This window comes from Crassostrea angulata, chromosome 4 (assembly GCF_025612915.1).
Source record: "Crassostrea angulata isolate pt1a10 chromosome 4, ASM2561291v2, whole genome shotgun sequence".
NCBI lineage: Eukaryota > Metazoa > Mollusca > Bivalvia > Ostreida > Ostreidae > Magallana > Magallana angulata.
This window is the reverse complement of record NC_069114.1, coordinates 42,279,323-42,300,850: the sequence shown is the minus strand read 5'-3', so window position 1 is coordinate 42,300,850 and position 21,528 is coordinate 42,279,323. Positions and strand designations below refer to the sequence as shown.

The 21,528-nt window shown below is 33.3% G+C and overlaps 1 protein-coding gene across 3 annotated transcripts in view; it reads left to right on the top strand.

Moving 5' to 3' along the window:
- Positions 1-354: 354 nt before the first annotated feature.
- Positions 355-21,528, top strand: part of LOC128181269 (protein mono-ADP-ribosyltransferase PARP14-like) — a 39,313-nt gene continuing 18,139 nt past the window's right edge. For 2 of the 3 annotated variants that reach the window (XM_052849608.1, XM_052849611.1), the window contains exons 1-14: positions 357-640; positions 950-1,059; positions 1,244-1,688; positions 4,301-4,423; positions 4,530-4,691; positions 9,289-9,561; positions 10,107-10,358; positions 10,689-10,919; positions 12,455-14,182; positions 14,425-14,901; positions 15,413-15,495; positions 15,845-16,075; positions 16,445-16,666; positions 16,863-16,968. In XM_052849608.1, coding sequence (XP_052705568.1) covers positions 454-640; positions 950-1,059; positions 1,244-1,688; positions 4,301-4,423; positions 4,530-4,691; positions 9,289-9,561; positions 10,107-10,358; positions 10,689-10,919; positions 12,455-14,182; positions 14,425-14,901; positions 15,413-15,495; positions 15,845-16,075; positions 16,445-16,666; positions 16,863-16,968 — 4,630 coding nt within the window. In that variant the 5' untranslated portion in view covers positions 357-453. Of the gene's footprint in view, positions 641-949; positions 1,060-1,243; positions 1,689-4,300; positions 4,424-4,529; positions 4,692-9,288; positions 9,562-10,106; positions 10,359-10,688; positions 10,920-12,454; positions 14,183-14,424; positions 14,902-15,412; positions 15,496-15,844; positions 16,076-16,444; positions 16,667-16,862; positions 16,969-17,138; positions 21,414-21,528 lie in introns of those variants that run through there. The other variant, XM_052849609.1, reaches the window with a different exon arrangement.

Below are 21,528 nucleotides of genomic sequence, written 5' to 3'. Positions count from 1 at the left end.
GTTTGGACATTAAGGACCTATAAGTTGTCCTTAAAGGTGGCTTAAAGGTGGCTTAAAGATAGTCTTTAAGCTGCCTTTAAGCCATCTTTACGCTTTCTTTAAGCCATCTTTAAGCAACACATATAGCTTAAAGGTAGCTTAAAGGTGGCTTAAAGATCGTCTTTAAGCTACCTTTAAGCATCTTTAAGCTATCTTTAAGGAGAACTTAAAGATGGTCATTCATCCTGTGAACAATATTTTTTACCCTTACCCCCCCCCCCCCCCCCCCCTCAACACACACACATACACACACTTTGACCACCTCCGTTATCTGTTAAGAAATTAAATCGGGCTCGGGAATCAACTACAACTTTCTGAAATTCGGAGTACTCAGAAAATTAATCGAAAACGAAAGTAAAATCGATAACCATGGCCGTGATATTACTATAGGGATGAAGGGAACTACGTTGGATCATGTCTGATAGGAATTGGAAAGATCTGTTGTCCCCATGTTGTCTTTATGTGTACAGCAATGATACAGAAACAATACGATCCGAGGAACTCGCGATGGCTGTGGATGGGGTTGTCCAGGCGATTTCTGTACCTGACCCAGCAGATCAAAGGGGCGGAAATAGGCTCCTAGTGCTTCTTAATAATGAAGGTTTGTAGATAAGGAATTATTTAACATTTTGATTTTCTTGTGTGTGTGTTATTGTCTAATCTGTTAAGTCCGTAAACTATTAACTGTATACTTTTGATTTAAAATAAAAATGTTATAAAAGCAAAACTTTCAAAACGAAAGTTAAATCGAGAATTCCGTATGAAATATGCTCAAATAACAAAATTAACTTTGTCTTTTTCACAATACCTTCATTTGCAGTTACCTAAGACTCAAAAAACCTTTTCAAAGTAATTTTTATGAATGTTTGTTCAAACTTTTTAGCATTAAGATAGTAAAACTTTGTTTCAGAAAATAAAAAACATTTGGAGAATCATGGCATTATCTACCAAGGAAGACATCTGTATGTTGAAAGCAGCAACAACACCTGCGACATTCCAAATGAATGGGAAAAATTTGTGGTATATAAAGTGGACTCCGCTTAATATAATAGTTATTTTGTCAGGAAAAATTATTATATTAACCGGACTATAATAATAATCAAACTTACAAAAATTAAACTGAGGCATACCTTTTGAACTAAAATGTTATTGTATGCATGTAAAATGAACATATGCTCAATATAATTGTTCTATCGTTTTATAGGATGGCGCATTCCAGCAGCCTATGCAGTATCCATCTGGTCAACAATCAGCCCAGGAAAATGATGTTTATGCCAATACGCCCAGTGTTCAAAATATGCCTATGCCTAGTCCTCAGCAATACATGGGTCAACAAATGGCTGCAACCCCAGGACAACAGAACCCTATGAATCCTGGTCATATTCCATTCATGCATCCGTTTTACATGCAGGGGATGCCTCCCAACATGTATCCGCAGGAAGGAGCAGTGGGACAGATTGTACCACCAGAAGCCGGGAACTTCCCTAATCCCCAGCAACTGTGGCTGCAGATGCAGCATATGCAGCAAATGTTTTATCAAATGCATGGTAGAATGCCTGGTACGGAAGGGTCAACTGCTGCACAGCCGCCTCCTTACACTCCTGCTGAGGAAAAAAGTAGCTCATTACCAGAATCCCTAGAAAGTACTGGTATGTCAGAAAATTTTATATTTGGAATGTCACTGAGTATTTGAGTACTCTATTGCTTATAATAATCATATCATTGTTGACTGAAATTTTTTTAGTTGATTACTAGTTTTAAAGTGAATTGAATTTAAAGCATCCTATATTTTTTGACGTAGCATTTTTCTTTTAATATTATTGAAAAAAAAACCCAGCTTTCTTTTCTGTGGATCAATTTAAAGTTTTGAACAAAGATACTTATGAATATAATCATGTCTTTGTGGACACCAATTAAATGTTCCTTCATGTTAGATATCAGTTTATTTAATAATCATGAAAATTGAATTAAATGGTTGTAAAATTTAATGATAACAGTAGTTATCTAAAGAGTTATCATTGATTTTTAATTGTTGATTGGGAAAAAAAACAATGACTAGTTTGCCTCAGATAATATGAAGCATGCCTCAGATTATACATGTACCGTATATACTCGCCTATAAGTACGGTTCGTCTATAAGTTGGTTGCCCTTTTCCAGCTTTAATTTGAAGATTTTGCTGTTGACTCCCTTATAAGTCGGGTCACTTTTTCAGGACAATTGATGTACAGATACTCTCAATAAAATACCACATTTTATCGTACATGTTTTGAGTTTTAAACAAAATTGTCCTTGTTTCACCCCATAATTGCTTCTAGGCTATTTCTATCATGGGTCTATGATGTTAATTACTTTTGATTTTAAATGCCATTATTTTTTATAACACTAATTACAAGTTGGTTATAGCTTCAAAAGTACCAGGTATTTAAATAGAGTCCGTTTGAATATTTGATGATAGTGATTTATTTCTTCACTGACTGATTAAGTTGGTAATTAGCCCCTTAAACTGGGGTGTTGGCTTGTGTTGTTTTAGGTGACAAGACCCCTATATCTATTATCACCTTAGGTGTGAAAAACTGACTTTGATTTTTTTTTTACTATGTCTCACCTATTAGTCGGACCCCCACTTTTCACTCAATTTTCTACTCCCAAAAATCCGACTTATAGGCGAGTATATACGGTATATAGCATAATTGTGTATGTGTTACAAGAAAAAAGAAAAAGCCAGGACATTTGATGACAGAAATTTTCAAATTGTTTTTACAAGTATGTTTTTAATATTTATTTTTAATTTAAAGACACAATATATATTATTTTGTTGACACAGTACTGTTTCAAATAAATCAACGAGTAATTGACTATTGCTTAGCTAAAGCCCTTGACTAGTTACTTAAGGAAGGAGTCTTTTCTGGTTTTCGACTTGTCAAACGTAAATTTGAATAATTGTTCATTAAATCAAGATGAAAGGAAATTAAAATAGTATATTTTTCTTTCTTTTTTACTATCATATAACTTGGCATAGAAAAATGTAATCAATGTTTAGAATGGAACAAGGACTATATTTTTGGCGTAGGAAAATATCACATGTTGCGCAATTCAGAATTGCTGCAGATTATATATATATAATGAGTCTGTTTTAGCATTTTAAAAACAAAAACAATACTGTTGGATTTTTTTTTACTATTGTGAACTAATAATATGATACTTGGGTTTCAGAATATGTTTTTAAAATATGATTTGCCTATCAAATAACATTTTTATAAGCTTTTTTAAGCGCCCATTCTATACATTGATTTTTGTGAAAAAATCACTAAAATCAGTTTTTCTCTCTTATGAAACGGTCAATATATTAGCTTTTCTGTCAATTTATATCTTTATATAAAGTCTTCATAATACATAAAAATTAGAAATATTTCATTATTGGAAGCATAAAAAAATAATCAAAATTTAAGAAAATTAGAGGAAATGCGGGCTAAGCAATATCAATTTTAGTATAAATATTTATTCCAATTTAGTACTATAAGCTGATAGACACTCTCATGGTCTATGATTTCATTGAAGATTTGAATCTTCAAATCTTAAACAAATGTCTACAGAACTATAAAGAGCTACACTTATTTTTATCACTCTTTACGTTGAGGAAAAAGGTAGTGACCTTGACCTGACCTTTATCCGAAAACAAAAAGGTCAAATTTAATTAAACTGATAGAATCATTAAGTAATATGATCCGTTTGACTGTGTCAAAATTTCATGCATTTCTTATTATAAGAAGTATGTTTGATAATGAAAAGACTCCTTAAGTTTGACATCCCTTGTTTTTATTAATATTTCAAATAAAATGTTTTGCATCAATGGATAAATGGATTGATTAAACTTGTTGTTGTTAAGCAAATTCTGTGATAGTCATGAAATAACCTCATAACCTAAATACAAAATAATATAGTCAAAATTTTGTAATTGCCTTTCTTAGAACATCTGATTCAGTGAATTGAGGTCCATTTTTATTGAATATCCTTTTATCAAAATGAATGCTAATAATTGATTTGGGTGAACAGTATTCCAGTGGCATATTGTTTGTAAAAGAAATCTAAATCTTTGAACAGGTCCATTTTAAAATTATAGCCATCATAATGCATTTCAACTTTTTTTTGCTCATGGTACCAAATTTTAAAATAGATGACTGTAATTTTAAAAAAAATTTGGAAACTTGTTGATGTAGAAGAGAGAATATATAAGTATGTGCGCTATGTTTTTGTTTTCAGCCACTAAATCAAAGCAGAGCTATTCAGACCTTCAAAGCAGTGATGGAGAATCAGTAACTCCCAGTGCTCCAGACGAAGAGGTCCAAGAGGATGAAGAATCAATACCGGAGACCAGCAAGTCAGGTATTGTAATTGCAGTATTCAAAAATGCTCTGTCTATGTTTTCAGACAAGAGTTTTAATCAAAAAGTATGATGCTGAATTCCTGTATGAATTTTATTGTTTAATAGAGGCAGCCATGATAAAAGTGACCAATATTCCGGATGGAACTTCGAAGGATGCTTTGCTGTTTTTCTTTGAGAATCGTCGGAAAAGTGGTGGTGGATCGGTAGAAGACTTGGAGTATGACCCAGATACAAAGTCAGCTGTTATTACTTTTGAAGAGCCTGAAGGTAAGATTTCCTTAAGTCATATGATTTTGATTTATATGTTATACCTATTGGTGTTCTGGCCCCGAGGTTATAAAACTTTTTTGAGTACGATCTCGTACTCCAAATCGTACTCCATGCTCCAAATCGTACTCCTACTCAAGATATCGAGGTTATAAAACTTTTTCATACTCCTACTCGTACTCCGGCTGAGTACAAAAATGCGATTTTCTGAGTAAGCTTTGAAGCTTTCTCAAAGTCGTACTCAAGAATTTAATCTAAATAAAATGCAGTGCAAACATATAATATTGTTCATATTGTAACATTGCTGTATTATACGCTCTAATTTAATCATATTAACATGTATATGAATTAAAATGGAAAGTTTTTACCATTTTATTAATGACATATCTAGATATAAAGGAGGTGAATTTAAGAGTAAGGGCGAACTGCAACCAAGATTATCAAAATAACTTTTAGATAGTTTGCTTCATTAATTAATGTACATATACATGTGTAACTACGTACAAAATACTACCGTTGAATAGCTCGACTTTTTAAGAATTCTGTTTTTTGTCAAATACGACCCATACACCCCATCATTTAAAACAAAGAAATCAATGTACATGTATCGTTATTAATCAATTTCAATCAGATGTACTTGCTGGGTCCATTTTTTTATTATAGTGAAAATGTAGGTTAGTTCTAAACATTACAAAGGATGGGGGATGCATAAAAGTCTAACGCTTTCTATTACTTACTTATTAATCAATTATCATTTATGTTGCATGCCACAAAACTTGGAAAGGGAAACATTTTATAGAATAAGCGGTAAATCAGTGGTGGAGTAAAGAAGGTCGCACCCGGCGTCCCCCCCCCCCCCCCCCCCCCACAGCCCTAAAAAAATTGTCCAAATAAAGTTAAATCATACTCCTTCTGGCAAAGAAAATGTACAACTTGCGAGTCTTAATTATCTTTTTTTTTAACTTGGGGGATTTCTCTACATTAGACTGTTTCAATGGTGCAATATGAAGAAAACGCGTGTGTTCAATGGTGTAACTAAAAAAACCCAGGAAAAAACATTTTGGTTACGCTGTCCTTGGGTTCAAATATGACCAGTCACCCATATACCCACCTTTAAGTAATTGGTTATACTAACTAGTGTTTTAACGACTCTTCCATTGTTATTATAATATAAGCTGGTATATATAGTTATCTTTTATTAAAACTTCATTAATTTACATTGTCCCATTGAACTTAGTTTTTAAACTGATTAATTTACAGTCATTCGAAAGAAAAAAAATAAAAGGATATGTTTCTTGGATTTCTACAAGACAGAGGAATTTGATGACTGTAGGTCTTAAATCTACAAACCTTTAAAAATTGTAAAATTTTATTACTTCTAATTAAGTATACCGGTAATCACGAGAAGAAATATCTCAAACGTCTATTTAAAGACTTCCTTTTTACCCTACAAAATCTCTAGAATCCTAGAGCTTCCGGGGCTGGCTTTGCCCCCTGGGTCACCAACAGGACTTTGCCCTGGACCATCTGGAGGCCACAAAGCGGCCTCTCCAGATTCCCTATCTTATACTGACGTCCCCTCTAACTTCACATTCTGGATCTACCCCTGGAACTAAATATTTTTAAGAGGAGTTGGTGTTGGTGTGTGTGAGTGGGGGGGGGGGGGGCGAATCCTACTTCCTATGGTTTATCTATACGATTGTTGTTTTATTTTTTAATTTTCATAAAACAGTTACTGTCTGCATGTGGAAAATATTGGCTTATAAATCGCCTTTCCTCTGTAGTGTCAAAAACGCTGTGAAATTTAGAGTAATTTTGAACAAGGTTCATTTCTTTTTATCTCGAAATATCGATAATAAAAACCTATTTTGAAAGTTAACAAAAAGCAATCTTACTTGGAAATGTAGAAAGTAATCAAGAATCAGCAGTAAGTAATTAAAACGCAGGTTAAAGGGCGTTAGATGTAAACATAAAGATAATATTTCGAATTTTTAAGTTTTGTATTGGCAATATTTTTAAAATTATGACGTACATATTTGGCTTCCTAGGTGACCATATATACTACATGTAGCTGCAGAGATCTAGAAATATAGACCGCAACTTCTTTTTAATTTTACTGCGGGAAGGTAGAGTATCCATTCCGAACCATCTACCATTAATTGATTTTTATTTTCCAAATATTAAAGAAATTTTACCATGGAACATCACCTACCTTACGATCTTTATTATTTATTTCGAATTAAAACATTGAGAGCATAGACATGTCTAAGTATACGTAAGGTGAAATGCATTGTTTGGTTTAACATTTGATTATAAACGCTCGAATATAAGGATGGTGGGTCCTGGTGACCCCATAGTCTTAAGTATTATATTAGTATCTTTCTACAAATAAAATTTGGTGTTATGACATCAAATTTTATTCTTAAATACACAGTTATGGAAAAACATTAAGTAGGATCGACGTATATATTCTGCTTGAGAATTCGGGTAATTTAAAGTTAATTAAAAGCTTGTTTATGTAAAAAAATGAAAAAAAAGATAACACTTAAATTAATCATAACCCGCATGATAAAAGCTAGAATTTATGAGAGAGAGAGAGAGAGAGAGAGAGAGAGAGAGAGAGATTTGAAGGGGATTATTGTTATTCTATGCAATCGATTGAAAATACATGTACTACTTAAAATAGCTTCTTCGCATTTTCATGTGAGAGATTTTTCTCTATATAGCTTAGCTGTGGGAATATTCATCTCTTAAATTGTTTAATTTTATTAGCAAGTAACTATTTAGATAATTCATATAGCTATTCCTTTTTTATCTAAAGTAACCAAATATCTATGTCAAATGCATCAAAATAAACACATGTATTTCGAATTTTAAAGATGAATAGGAAAAGGCTTGCTCAAAAATATCAATGGACGTTATTTAAGATTAAAAATGACACAGTATGTATATATAAATTCTAAACACACATTTTCAAGCCTTGACTAAGTGAGAAAAACTTGAACCATCAATAAAACCCCACAAAAAGGGGTACAGCAACTTTAGTACACAATTTCCTTGAACACGTTGTTTCGGTTTAACGTGGTCCTCAAATTGGAAATTTCAAAAATATTTCAATAAGTGAATTTTCTTAAACTCTCGTGCACATTCCCAAAAATATTAAAATGAGAAACTTTACGTGTGTCCTTGGCTTTTGGCATATGTTCATTGATGCAATTCCAACACCCACCCCCACCCCACCCCTTCAAGATATTAGATGTTTTTTTCTCACAAGAATTTTAAAAGGCAAATATAGTACTAAGTATGTTGCAATTAAATTGGAATACCCATATAATTTCCTTAGTGTTTACTATATGAGTGTAAAAATAAACGGATTTCTCAGTATTTTTGTGATTTTCCCAAGTATATGTTTCTATTTTTGAATTAAACTCTTCCCTGTTTTCCCTAATACAGGGACTGCTCACTAAATATCTTAAGAGATATCCACTTGGAGGCAGTGACTTTCCAGTTTTGTATTGGCGTCGTTTCTGACCTTTTCCTGGCATGTAAAATATCAAAATCGTATAAAAGCCAGGAAAACTTAAGATATATCGAACTAAATTCTATGTTGAAATACTCTCTTCATATCCGTGTAAATTCTTACTTCTTTCTTTTATATTCATATCGTTCCTTACAACATAATTATACTTAATCATCACATGCATGAATCACTATCTGAGTCTCATGAGAGAGAGAGAGAGAGAGAGAGAGAGAGAGAGAGAGAGATTTGACATAAACACAATTTGTTGATAATTTTACCAATTACACTGGATTTATCGTCTCTGTTACTCAAAAATTCATAAGTTATAGATGCAGACACATCTCCATGCTTGCAGATGGAGAAGGTAATATGTACATGTAAATAATGTGTTACATTTTGTTAATAAATAATTAATCTGAATACATGTACAGTTTGCCTACATGCCAGGACTATTTACATGAATTACAGTTCTCTGTCTTTCTTCAGAGACGTAAAATTTCATCGATCGGCTTTTGGAGCATACTCCAAATAGTACTCAGTGGAGAACGTACTCCAAAACTTTTATAACCTCGGTTTATAAAGTCGTACTCAGTGGAGCACATACTCGGAGTACGGAGTATGAGTATGAGTACGAGTATGAAAAAAGTTTTATAACCTCGGGGCCTGGTCGACTTGAAATACACTGTTGGAAGCCTTAAGAGGTTCTTATAAGAGGAAAAAATTTCTTTGGTTGACATACATAAAAATATTGTTGAGTGCATGTGATAAAACCTGTTGCAAGGATTTTATGTAACTTTTATTACATATGAATTATCAGAAGTGAATTACATGGTAAATGCATGATTGTTTGTTTCGATGATTTTGCGAAATCTGAATTCTTTACCTGAATATCAAATGTGAAAAATTATGAGGAGTTTTTGTTAATAATGTTCAATTTACCTGAAATACATGCAAGTTATAATTGACTATCATGTAAATCCGCATGATTTTGATTTATTGCCATATAGTATTTTCCACTGTGTTTTTATTATGCCAACATGGAAAAAGTTGATGTTTTTAATATTTTTTATTCATTAGCTGTGAAAAGAGTTCTTGGAAAATTACCAATTCTTTTTAACGGAGTCCAAATTGGTGTAGAAGAATTCCGCCCAGATGTTACAGTTGAAGACTATTCAGAAGAAGCTGGCGAAGACTCGGAAAACATCCTGGAAGTTAGAGGCGTGTCTTCTAAGACAAGTGAGGATACAGTGATGATGTACTTTGAAAACACTCGTCGATCTGGAGGCGGAGAAATAAAGAGCATGAAATCAGAAGATGGAGTGTTTTACATCATATTTGAAGATGATCAAGGTAACTGCACATTTTTTAAATGTTTGTATACTTGTAGATATGTTATTCAATCTCAGTGTAGTACTGACTGAATAGAAATGACAAAGTTTTTGAAACTGAATGAAGGATTGTTTTTTTAAGAAAATTACTGACAATGCAGACACATATATACATGTATTTGTTAAGGTTCCTTTTTTATTTGATCATAAAGCATAATAGACAATCTTGAGGGTTTGCTTTTGTTGCTGTATAGTATTGTCCTCTGTGTTTTTATTACATGAACATGAAAAAAGTTGGTGTTTGCATGGTCACTTAAAGCCAAAAGTTTTAGTCATAAGAATTACCACATTTTCAAGTAACTTTTAATAGTGCAAGTGTCTATATGTTCGTTTGATACCAGTTATTTTTGCCTAAATGAAATTAAAATGTACGTTATTGATGTTTCTTTAAAAAAATAATGATAATAAAGGTTGATAGACATATTTGATTTGAAATTAGTCTATATTTAGTGGCTAACTATCAACCTATTTTTACTTTATACTAATCTAAATAAACTCTTTTTTTAGCTATTGAAAAGGTTCTAAAAAAACACCACAAGATTGATGGAACAGCCATTGAAGTGTGCCGGTATGTTCCACCCCCTCCACCAAAGCCAGTGCCAATGTACTCCAACAAAGTCTTCATTAAAAACATCAGTGAGAAAACAACCAAAGATGGACTGGAGAACTTTCTGGAGGCCAAAACGAACATAACACCTGTCAGTATTGAGTATGGGGAGCTGGAGGGAACGGCTCTTATAACGTTTGAGGAAGATATAGGTCAGCAGCTATACTAAAGTTGAGATAAATACTATTTAATGATTCTATGTTTTTAAAAACAGCTAGGTGAACTCTTCTGGATGCAAAATACAAATGGTTGATTGACTCAATATGATGCATCATTATTTTAATGATATATGCCTTCAGTTCATTTTGATATGAAGTCGAGGCTTGACACAAACTACATTATATATATATAATTCATTATTTCTTAAAACAAAAAATAAGAATGGTATAGCTTCTAAAACAGAAGGCAAGGGATAAAAGTATAGTGTTGTTTTGGTACTTTAGAATTAATTCTTGGCCCCCTTTTAATGTGTTTTTTAACAGATTTTGAGAAACTACAACTGGCTTGTAAAAAGAGAACTCTGGACAAATCTCACCTTGAAATATCTCGAGTCCCTATCACAAACTGTGCCATTGTACGAAACATCTCAGAGAGGACGTCTCGAGATACACTTGAATTTTACTTCGACAATGAAAAAAGAAGTGGTGTCAGTGGGGTGTTGGATGTTAAAATGCTAGATGGGTTCTGTCTGGTGTATTTTGAGGACCCTGAAGGTAATTATAATTCTAACAATATTTTCTGGTATAAAAATATAATTGATATTTTGACCTAGCTACATGTATCATTTAGAAACTGGCAACCAGTTGACCATCTAGAAAAAAGTATTTCAAATTTTAATGATGAATAAAAAATAGATATGCTGTTAATTTGAGTTTGAAAAACGAAGGAGGGAGCTCAGTCAGTAGCGATATCTTGAGATGTGAACTACGAGGGTCAATCAAAAAATATAAAGACAATGTTGATGTCTATCATATATTTTTTCAGAAAAGTCATAACTAACAGATTAATATATGCAACAACACTTATTTTATTGATATTCGAAGTTTCATTCCATGAAAATTTATTTTTGTTACCCGATTTTAAAAACCGCATGTTTTGTTACCACTGGGCACGGTAAGGTTAAGACATGACAGTTAGATTCATACTGTTTATCCTTTTTGCTGTGCTGTGAACTCCTGCGATGTCAATGTTTTTCGTCAATTTTAAAGAGGACTATCTGTCTTTGGTTACTGATATCTGTTAAACAAAACAAATCATCCCGTCATTATTTGGTGCGTAGAATATCATGACAATTCTTAACTTGAGTTTTCAATATTATTTAAGGAATGAATTCAATATTTATTTGTTTTATACGATATAAAATGGTTAGGGGCAGTTTACGCTTTATAAAGCGCGAAGCGGTTTATAAAAAAGCGTAAACTGTTTCAAACCATTTTATATCGTATAAAACATAAATATTGAAATCATTGCTTATAATTTAATTTTCTACTCTTCATTGTAGATAAAAACGATTATTTGACCTTTAAATTGACATCAAATTGTACAAAATTCAAACGTAACGTCAGGCGTATTGATACGTTTTTGACGTTAGTCTTACTATGACGTAGGCAACATTCTTTATACGATATAAAACAATTTTTTTAGCCAATCAGAAAGCGCGTTACAACCAGAATTAAATTATTTCGTTTTAAGTCCAATTTATAGAGATATTACTTTCAACATTATATGGTTTATTGTTTACATATCACAAATTTTGTCTGTGAGCTGTGGACTCATTTTTGCAGAATTAGAATAGATAATTCTAAAAAATAAAGGAATCTATACTAATTTTTTGATTGCAAATTGTATGAAACTACTGTTAAATTACTGGTATGTCTTTCAAATTTATAATGTAACATTAAGTAACATAGTTATGACAAAAGTCTTCATATTTTTTTATTGACCCTAGTACATTGTTATTCATTACTTGGTTTGAAATGGAAAAACAACAATTTTTAGGTGGATTTAATTGTAAACTTATAAAGTATTAACATTGCCCAACAAAATTTAAAGGAAATGAACTTTAATGACTATTCTACATGCTTTAATGAAGTTATTTTGCTTTGGTTATCAAAATTATTTACAATGGAAAATCGTGTTTGAATGATATGTAAATTTACAAAATGTATAGATCTATTTCTAAATGTGCATAAAATACTTATTAGCTTGTCTATTGGTTAAAGTGTGGATTTACTTTTTTTTTTTACAGCTGTGGATGTAGTATGCAGAAGACCTCATCGAATAGATGAGCAGGATCTAGATGTAAAGATATATTATGAATGCCTTGGACAAGTGGAGAGTGATGATGAGCCATTTAAAACCCCTGCTTCCTTGGAGATTTCCGACTTTGATCCCAAAAAGTTGCAGTTTCTTATCAAATCGCCTCCAAATCAGCAGGCAGTAGAGAAACAGTTGGAGGCTGTTTATGGGAAGCCTATCTGGCCTAAAAAGTCCAAATCTAATTCTCTCACTGTGGAATGCACCTTGACTCCAGAAACAAAAGATTGCCGAAAGATTGCCAGGCATTGGGAAACAAAAGTAAAAGAGAACCTCAGCAAATTTTTAGATCTTCTACATGTTTGCAAGCACACTACATTACAAGAGGCGTTTCCTTTAGTTCTAAGTGAACTGAAGTCTCTAACCATTAGTAACCCAGATGCTGTGGCTGTTGTTTTGGAGAAAAGTAATCATGAAATTTATGTGACGGGTCACAAACAGGCAGTGACTGATGTGTCCAAACAAGTGTCAGATATCATTCAAAAGGTTGATCAAGAACTAGACAGAAAGAAACAGCAAATGCAGGAAGAGAAACATTTGAAAAGGCACCTAGTGCTAATATTACAGTTCTGCAAGTTTGAGCAGGAACTTCAAAAGAAATATAAAGACATTTCATTAAAATATGACATCAGTAAAAATTTGGTCAAATTTGAAGGACTAAGTGGAGAAGTCACCAGTGCCATAGTGGAAATGTATGAATTTACATCAAAAGTTGTCAAAACTGAAGTTAAACAGTTTTCGAAGCTTCTAAAGCAATTCTTGCAACAGCAGCCAGTGTATATGTATGTAAACTCTAAAATGAAAGAGAGAAACATCATTGGGATTTGGGAGTTTTGTAAAGAAGAAGAGACATTGACAGTTTTTTCAATGTCAGATCAGCAGGCTGTGCAAGCAGCACATCTCATCAAGGAGTCTGTAAAAGAAACCCCGATTCAGTTGAAAAATGAGTCCAAAGCTTTACTTCCAACGAGAGAATGGCAGAGTAAAGTTGAAGAGATCGAGAATAATGGGCAAGGTTTGATCAAGATAATAGCCCAGGCAGATCAGGGGAGAATTATCATCCTGTGTACAGACCAGTGGGAAGGCTTAGCTCGGGAGTTCATTGAAGACTTTATGTTAGCAAATACCATATTTGAAGAAAGCTTAAATTTGGAACCAGCCATGATGAGGTACTTACAGATGAATTGTGCAAACGACCTTCAAAATGTTGGTATTAATCTTCAACTGGAGAAAGTCAATGTAGTAGTAAATAATACTGGAATTGTGATAAAAGCAACCCAGACAGGACTAAATCAAGCCAAACATGCCATTAATAAAATTGTAAAAGGAGTGGAAAAACAGACACATTCAATTAATAAAGCAGGAATAAGGAAACACATGGAATCTACAGGGGGACAGGAGAAACTAAGAAAAGTTGAAAGAAGTGAGGGAGTTGTGATCGAGGTGAGTGACGAAAGTGCCTCTGATGAAGACACCAGTAGTTCCTGGCTGACAACTGGTGCAAAACGACAAGAACTGGCAGTCTGTGTCACAAAAGAAGGAAAGAAGATCTCTGCCATGGTGGTGGATATATTGGAGCTGGATGTGGATGTCATTGTGAATCCGGCCAACAAAGACATGAAGCACATCGGAGGTATCGCCAAATTCATTGTGGAAAAAGGTGAGTAAAACTACATGTAATGATCCGACATTTGTCCTTTTGCTGTCATTTTTATATTGCGAAAAACAAAACATGCACAAGATGTATCTTTTAAAAAATGCATAACAGATATGAAGTATTTAAATTATTTTTTTAAATAGCAGACTGCAATTTAGTACGTTGTTTTTTTCATTAACTGTAAGAATATTGTAGTACAAACTGAAGTTGTTGCTAAGTACATATAATATCATCATATTTTGTAGGTGGAAGGTCTATTCAAGATGAATGCAATGACTATGTCAGGAAGAAAGGTCGATTAATGGAGGGGCAGGTGTACCTCAGTGCCGCAGGGAACCTCAAGTGTAAAGGGGTCATTCACGCGGTGGGGCCGGTCTGGCAGAACGGAACCAATCAGGAGGAAGAGTACCTCAGAGAGGCGGTGTTTAAGAGTCTGGAGGTGACGTCCGAGAGACGATTGACGTCCATCGCGTTCCCAGCCCTGTGTACAGGTGTGTTTGGTTATCCGGTGCGAGAGGCCACCAGGGTTATTGTGGTGGCTGTAAGAGACTTCTTCAAAGAGAACTTGAGTTCCCCGGTGGAAGCTGTTTACTTGTGTGATGTGAAGGAAGACAATGTGAGTGGGTTCGTCAGTGCCATGAAGAGGGAGCTGAAGGATGTCACAGTGAAGGCTCCAGAGCATGGCAGTCACTGGAAGTCTGGCAAAACTCCTGTCCCTGCTGGTAAAGTCTTTGTATTGAAATCTTAAATCAATAATTACATAATGGGACCTGTGTAGGGCCAAACAGTTTGAATGAACTTTGTTATTTCCTAGTTTTAGCCTTGTACATTTCCTGGAAAATTGTAAGCAATCTACTTTTTCAGTTGGCAGTAATTTTATGAAGAATTCGTCACTGTTTTTCTTCATAGTAAGTTATGATAATCAAATCAATTTTATATATGTACAATGACTGCCAGCAGATATTATTAATTCATAAAAAAGCTAACTATTGTGAAATACACAGCAAGCCACAAAAGTGACAGACAGTTGAACCCCGATTTGGAAAATCAAATCTATTTTAGATATGTACAATAACTTCCAGCAGATATTATTAATTCATAAAAAGATAATTATTGTGAAATACACAGCAAGCAACAAAAGTGATTGCCAGACAGTTGAACCTTGATTTTTAGGGAAATTGAAGTTTAAGGAAGATAAAAGATATTGAGATGCAAGATAATTTTTTTCTTTAGGCAGGAAAGCTGTGAAGGTGGTACCTGTTGCTGCTGGTAACATCACCATCCATATTGTCAAGGGACAAATTTCTAAACAAAAGGTAAGCTATACCATGTAGTTCTCTTTAATTTGTGTCTGAGATGCATGTACATGTATACATGTATACACAAGCATCTATTATGTTTAATCGAAATAAATGCTGTCTTCATTAGCATGGCTGAAGGAATGCCACAATTTCACCCTTATTTACCAAATTAAAGAAAAAATTGTTTTAAAAATTATTAAAAGGGATTTTTTATGCAAAATAAGCAATCACTTCTATGTTAATTATTTTTTTTAGCTAGTATTATTTTGATAAGATTATACCACATTTAATACCAATGGTATTGCAAATTGCATGCATATTATTCATATCTCACATTAAGTTATTAACTTTTGTACATCAATAGGTGGATGTGGTTGTGAACACAACATCTAAGGATCTCAAGTTGGGGAATGGCGCCGTCTCTGCCTCCCTACTAAAGGCTGGGGGGCCTATATTACAGCAGGAGTGTGACCAGAACTACCCACAGGGCATCCAACATGGCGATATAGCAGTGACTTCTGGTGGTAACCTCTATTGTCAGTCCATTTGTCATGGGTCACTTCCTGGCTGGGATCAAAAGGGAGCAGCTTTAAAGGTTCGTGTAGAGGAGACATTCATCTGGGAGTTTGAGCTCCATTTGATATATGATGTGAGATGAAGCAGCTTATTTTATTAAACTTTTATGATTATCCTGCATTCAGATGTTTTGATCCTTACACAGTTCATGATAATTCACAATCATTGTTGGTTTATACAGAAAATTGTTTTTACTGATCATGGCCATTTATTTGTTTAAACACTAAGTATCTTTTCAGATTCAGACTTGAATTTTACTATATTTGTTAAATTTGCCAACTGCAAGTACCGGTATCTATGAAAACTGTGAATAAAATTAGTTTTATTAATTTTTTGAGATGTGTATGATTATAATTCACATCATCCTGATTGTTCCTCTATGATTTAGGTTTTGAGGGCATTCATGGAAAAGTGCTTGGCACATGTAGACCAGAACCAGCATTCCTCTGTGGCATTTCCAGCTATGGGAACTGGAAACCTTGGTTACCCGAGGGAAACTGTTGCCAAGGAGATGTTCAGTATTGTCCATAACTTTGGTTCTAGCAATCCTAGTACTACGATCTCTGATGTCTACTTTGTGTTGTATGATAGGGATACAGACACTGTGAAGGTAGGAACGGCTGATGATATTTGTGTTGTTGGTTTGAACCTATTTTATTGTGTATATATATATAATAAAGTGGGTTTGAACACAGGTTCTAGCAACGTACTAGGTTGTTAAGATTTTAAAGACATTTTGATCCACGATGAAAAATGAAAATTTTCTTTTGTCTGTTCATATGATATTTACTGTGCATCATTTACAGGCATTCGAAACTGAAGAAAGGAGGCAGGGAGGAGGGGGTGGAGGCGGTCGTCATGGGCGACAGTTAGGGCTCAGGTCTCAGAATCCATCCTCTGGCCAAAGCAGTGGTAAGTCCATCTCATTTCGTTTCACTTTTAAACTTAACCCAATTAATCCCCTGTTGTTCTGATCCATATCTCTGATAAAGTCGAGGATATTTGCCCAGTTAGTTCAACCGGTAAGCTCTCTCATTGTTTACTGTGCTTGCTAATTGGGCAAATATCTTTACATTTATCAGGTTTCATGGAAGAACGGATTAAATATGAACCCTCTGAATGGGAACAAAGTGTCATGAGCTTAGAGGGTCCGAGAAGAAGACGGGAGGAGAATACTCCAAGGGGAGTTTTTGACATGTCACCATCACAACTTTATGGGCCAACTTTTGATCTTGGTGAATCTTATGAAGTTGATGAAATTGGTGATAGAATTCAGCCTCTACCAACTCAAGGTAGACCTACTGTCAGTAATTACAGAAGAATGCAGTCATCTCCTGACCTGCTTCGACATAAGGCTACAAAATCAAGTTTGCAGAAATCCTCATCATCCCCAGGAATGACAAAAGTGTACTCACCTGATTGGCTCGATGACACAATTATGGATAAGGCAATGGAAATGATTAAAAAATCTTTTCCCAACATAAAAGGCTTACAGGAAACTTGTGTTGCCTCAGTTCATGGCCAGCATGGACTGAATAGGCAGCCAGGCAATTTCCTGCAGATCATTAATACACAGGGCAACCACTGGATCCTGCTGTCAAACATGGGATGGGACCATCATCATGTACGAGTCTTCGACAGCTGCTACAGGAAGTTGAATCCAGACACCAGGAACTGTATAGCAGCTTTGGTTCCGGCTCAAAACAACACAATCAAAGTTCTGATGCCTGCCTATCAGAGACAAGAAAACCGATCCGATTGTGGATTGTTTGCTGTGGCAGCCATGTTTGCTCTTGCGCTTGGCAAAGATCCTTCTAAATGCTGCTGGGATTCTAAAAGGATGAGACCCTTCTTGCATGAATGTCTGCAGACCAATACATGCAGACCTTTTCCTCCCAGCTCTGCTCGAGTGAAACGGTTGCGGGAGAAGGAGTATAATATCACCATCTGTTTGAAATGCCAGAGCTTTCCCAGTGATAACCCTGCTATTGGACTTTGTTCTGTGTGTCAAAATAGCTATCTTTGATCTTATGGAAATTTCTTCAAAAATTTTCTTAATAAAGGTCAAGTACTACTCACATATATCGTAAGTGGCATTAATTGCAGTAATTTTCAAAGGGTTATGGATCAAACTACTTTTTTGGAATTTAATGGCACTTTAATTTAATATTTTATATATCATTAAAGTAACATTTGATTATATGTTTCCTTTGTTGTACCTTTTGGGCAAAGCAGTTTTGTGCCATACATGTTCCTGATGTTATTTAGTTGTTTTTTTTTTACACTTTTTAAGATCAAATATTTCACAGTTAAAGATGTTTGGCATTGTTTTTACATGATTGAAAATATTTCTATGCATTGGTTATGTTTCATCCTCAGCAGTTTTTAATAACTCTAAGATATCTTGGAACTATTTGTTGATATCATTATCTTGTGTTTGAATATCATATAATGTTTATGCATTGTCTTACCATTTAGTAAGCACCAATTACCGTATGTTCAGTAATTTGTGTTGGAAAATTTGCCTTTGAAGCTATGATACACCACTTGAAACTTTTACACAAATCTTCACAGTTTATGTAATTTTTCATATATTTTCCATTACAACTCAGCAAAGCAAACATCTTATCATTACTTATTAGGTCTGTGTCTGTCTGACAAGGGAAGTATATCTTGTTGATAAATCTCATAGAGGGCAAGGGGATGCTTAGCCTTCTTTGTGATTGATCAACCCAATATATTTCCAGTCAGTCAGTAACAAAACCTAAAAGTTTTTTTCCCCCCACGGACAATCAATTGAGACATTTATTCACAAAAAGCAGTGATCTACACATTTACATTTTATGTTTTTTTTTACACAGTCAAACTCTAAAAAATTTGCATTCTCTTTCAAATATTCTTTGAAAATCTTCGCTGCCACCTGGTTTACTTTTAAATGTTTTATTGCTGTTCAATTTTAAACCTCTGCAGAGGTTTGAGCAAATCTCTATGCTGCCATTTTATTCTGCTTCAGACACAACAAAGTGACATCATTTCAAACGGCAACCACTGAAATTTATATGTAATTTCAAAGGGCAATAAAAAGAACTTATACAGATCGATTGATGTATTAAATAATATGAAATATAGAAAGAAGTTGGCAAAATATCAACCATATTGCTGAATATATATCCCAATCAGTCGGACATAGGGATTAATCTGGCAGTCAAGTGCTATATATCTTTAAACCAATGAAAGTGTGATTTCAGTTCGGGAAACAAAATTTTGTAAAATGCATGGATACCATACTTGAAATATTTTCATTTAAATTCATAAATAATGTATAATGAAGAATACATGAAATCTTTGGTATTATAACACTTTAATACTTAAGTTTGAAATTTTTGCATGCTGAAGATTAAAGAATTGCATTGTTTATTGGGATTTTCATTTGATAGGAATCTGTGATAATCTTTGTTTTATGTTAAATTGTCATATATTTGATGTTTTCTGAACTGTTTTTATTTTAATTTTTTTTATGTGATTTAAAATGTGACCCTAGTGTTTAAGTAATACATAAATTGTGATAAGATTGTGATAATGCATTTCTTAAAAATATGTTATTGTACCAATTATACCAATTTTTGATTGTTTAACTGAAAAGCACTTTTTATTACGTTGTCCATTCTTTAATAACCAGAGAAGTCATTTATTTTATAAAATTGGATATGATTTAACTGTAAGTCAAAATAATACAAATGATAGTATTCTGTTTGTTGACCTAATATGTAACTACCCCTGCCAAATCGCTTATTTTATTAATGAATTATACAATTTAAGACAGAAACACTTGATAAAGCCATCTTGCTCCCAAAACAGGTAAAATTTATTCACATTGTAACAGTTTGAAAGTGACTTATTGGTCCGTTGGGCCGGGTGTATTGATGTTATATTTGTAAAATGAATTTTGTAAGTATGCTATATACACATGTCACTATAATAAATTATTTACTTACTTTCTTACTTTTTGATTGTTTAATTCGTTAAATACATGTGCATAGCCTCAATGGAGTAATGTTTAAAGTAGATGCTTCTGCATGTTTGACAGAGTTGAATGTTACATGTGTATTCTATTGCTCTTGTGATAAGGTTGTGTTGATAATTTTTTGAAAACATCAAAATTGTTGAATCTATGCTGATTCTATGTAAAACAGCATGTGATGCCAATTATGTGTTGAAGGATTTTAACTAGTGTTGGTTTCACATTGTATCAATTAACTGTTTAAATTAAAAAGAATTTATTCATAAACCACTGTTTATTTTTGTGTGTACATATGCTGTGTTAGTGCTGTCAGATTTCACTTACTGATCAGCTTTTACAAATTTTTGAGTCTATAAATTGCAAATAGCTATTTTGCTCTTCATGTTCAGTGTTTGTTTAAAGACATTTATGTTTTTATGGGACACTAGATAACTCTAAAGACTGCCTGTGCACAGGCAGTTCTTTTTGAAGAAGTTTCCTACTGGCATCCTTTTTTAGAGCCTAAAACATTTTTAATCAGTGGAACCATGAAATAGCTTTTTATATATATGAATTTATAAGTTTGCAAGTCAAAGGTCCTTACTATCTCCATAAGACACAGTCGTCCTTCTTTTATCAAATGTTTACAACCTAAATTGACTTGTGGCAGTTTTCAAAGCAATACTAAAGCAAAACAACTTCCAAATAATTTTTTCCATCAGCTATTAAAATTGTAGAATGTCTAATTTAATTTAGTGTTACTTTTATTATTTTACTGATAATTTAGGATGAAAGTTGGTGTGTAAAGTTTACACTAATGAAATATTACTAAAAAGCATAACAGAATTTGACACATCTGTGCATATTTTATATTTTCATGGTATTTTTTATGTTTTGTAAGTAACAGATTTATATCTATATATTTATTTTATTTCACAAATTTTTCGTTTTACAACTTCTAGATCATAAAATTCAATATATATCAATGAATCAATTTTAATCGGGACCTCCCTGACACCCCCTCTAGATCCGCACTTGTCATGTGTTTGAAAAATTTTAAAACATAAATTAATGCACAGTAATTGAATAACACATTTTTTTCAAACATGCAGTTGATTAAACACTGCACTACTACTAAATAAATGAAATAACTTTTACACAAGTTCTTACATAATTCTGTGATTCCTAAATAATTTCTTTTTTATATTAAAAAATTGTTTGTGCTACTTTAAATGATGACATATCATTCAAATAGTACTTAAAAATATTGTGATGTAAAATTCATATTATGGCAGTTACTATGATTCAACCTTCTTACACAATAAAGTTGCAATCTTTAATTTGTTTTTGTTGTGTTCTCATTTTAATATACTGAACAGAGAGTGACTTTTCAAAATTCAAATCATATAAGTAATAAGTTAAGGAGGCTTGGTGGTCAACAATTTACCCATCAAATATACCTTATATTTTTA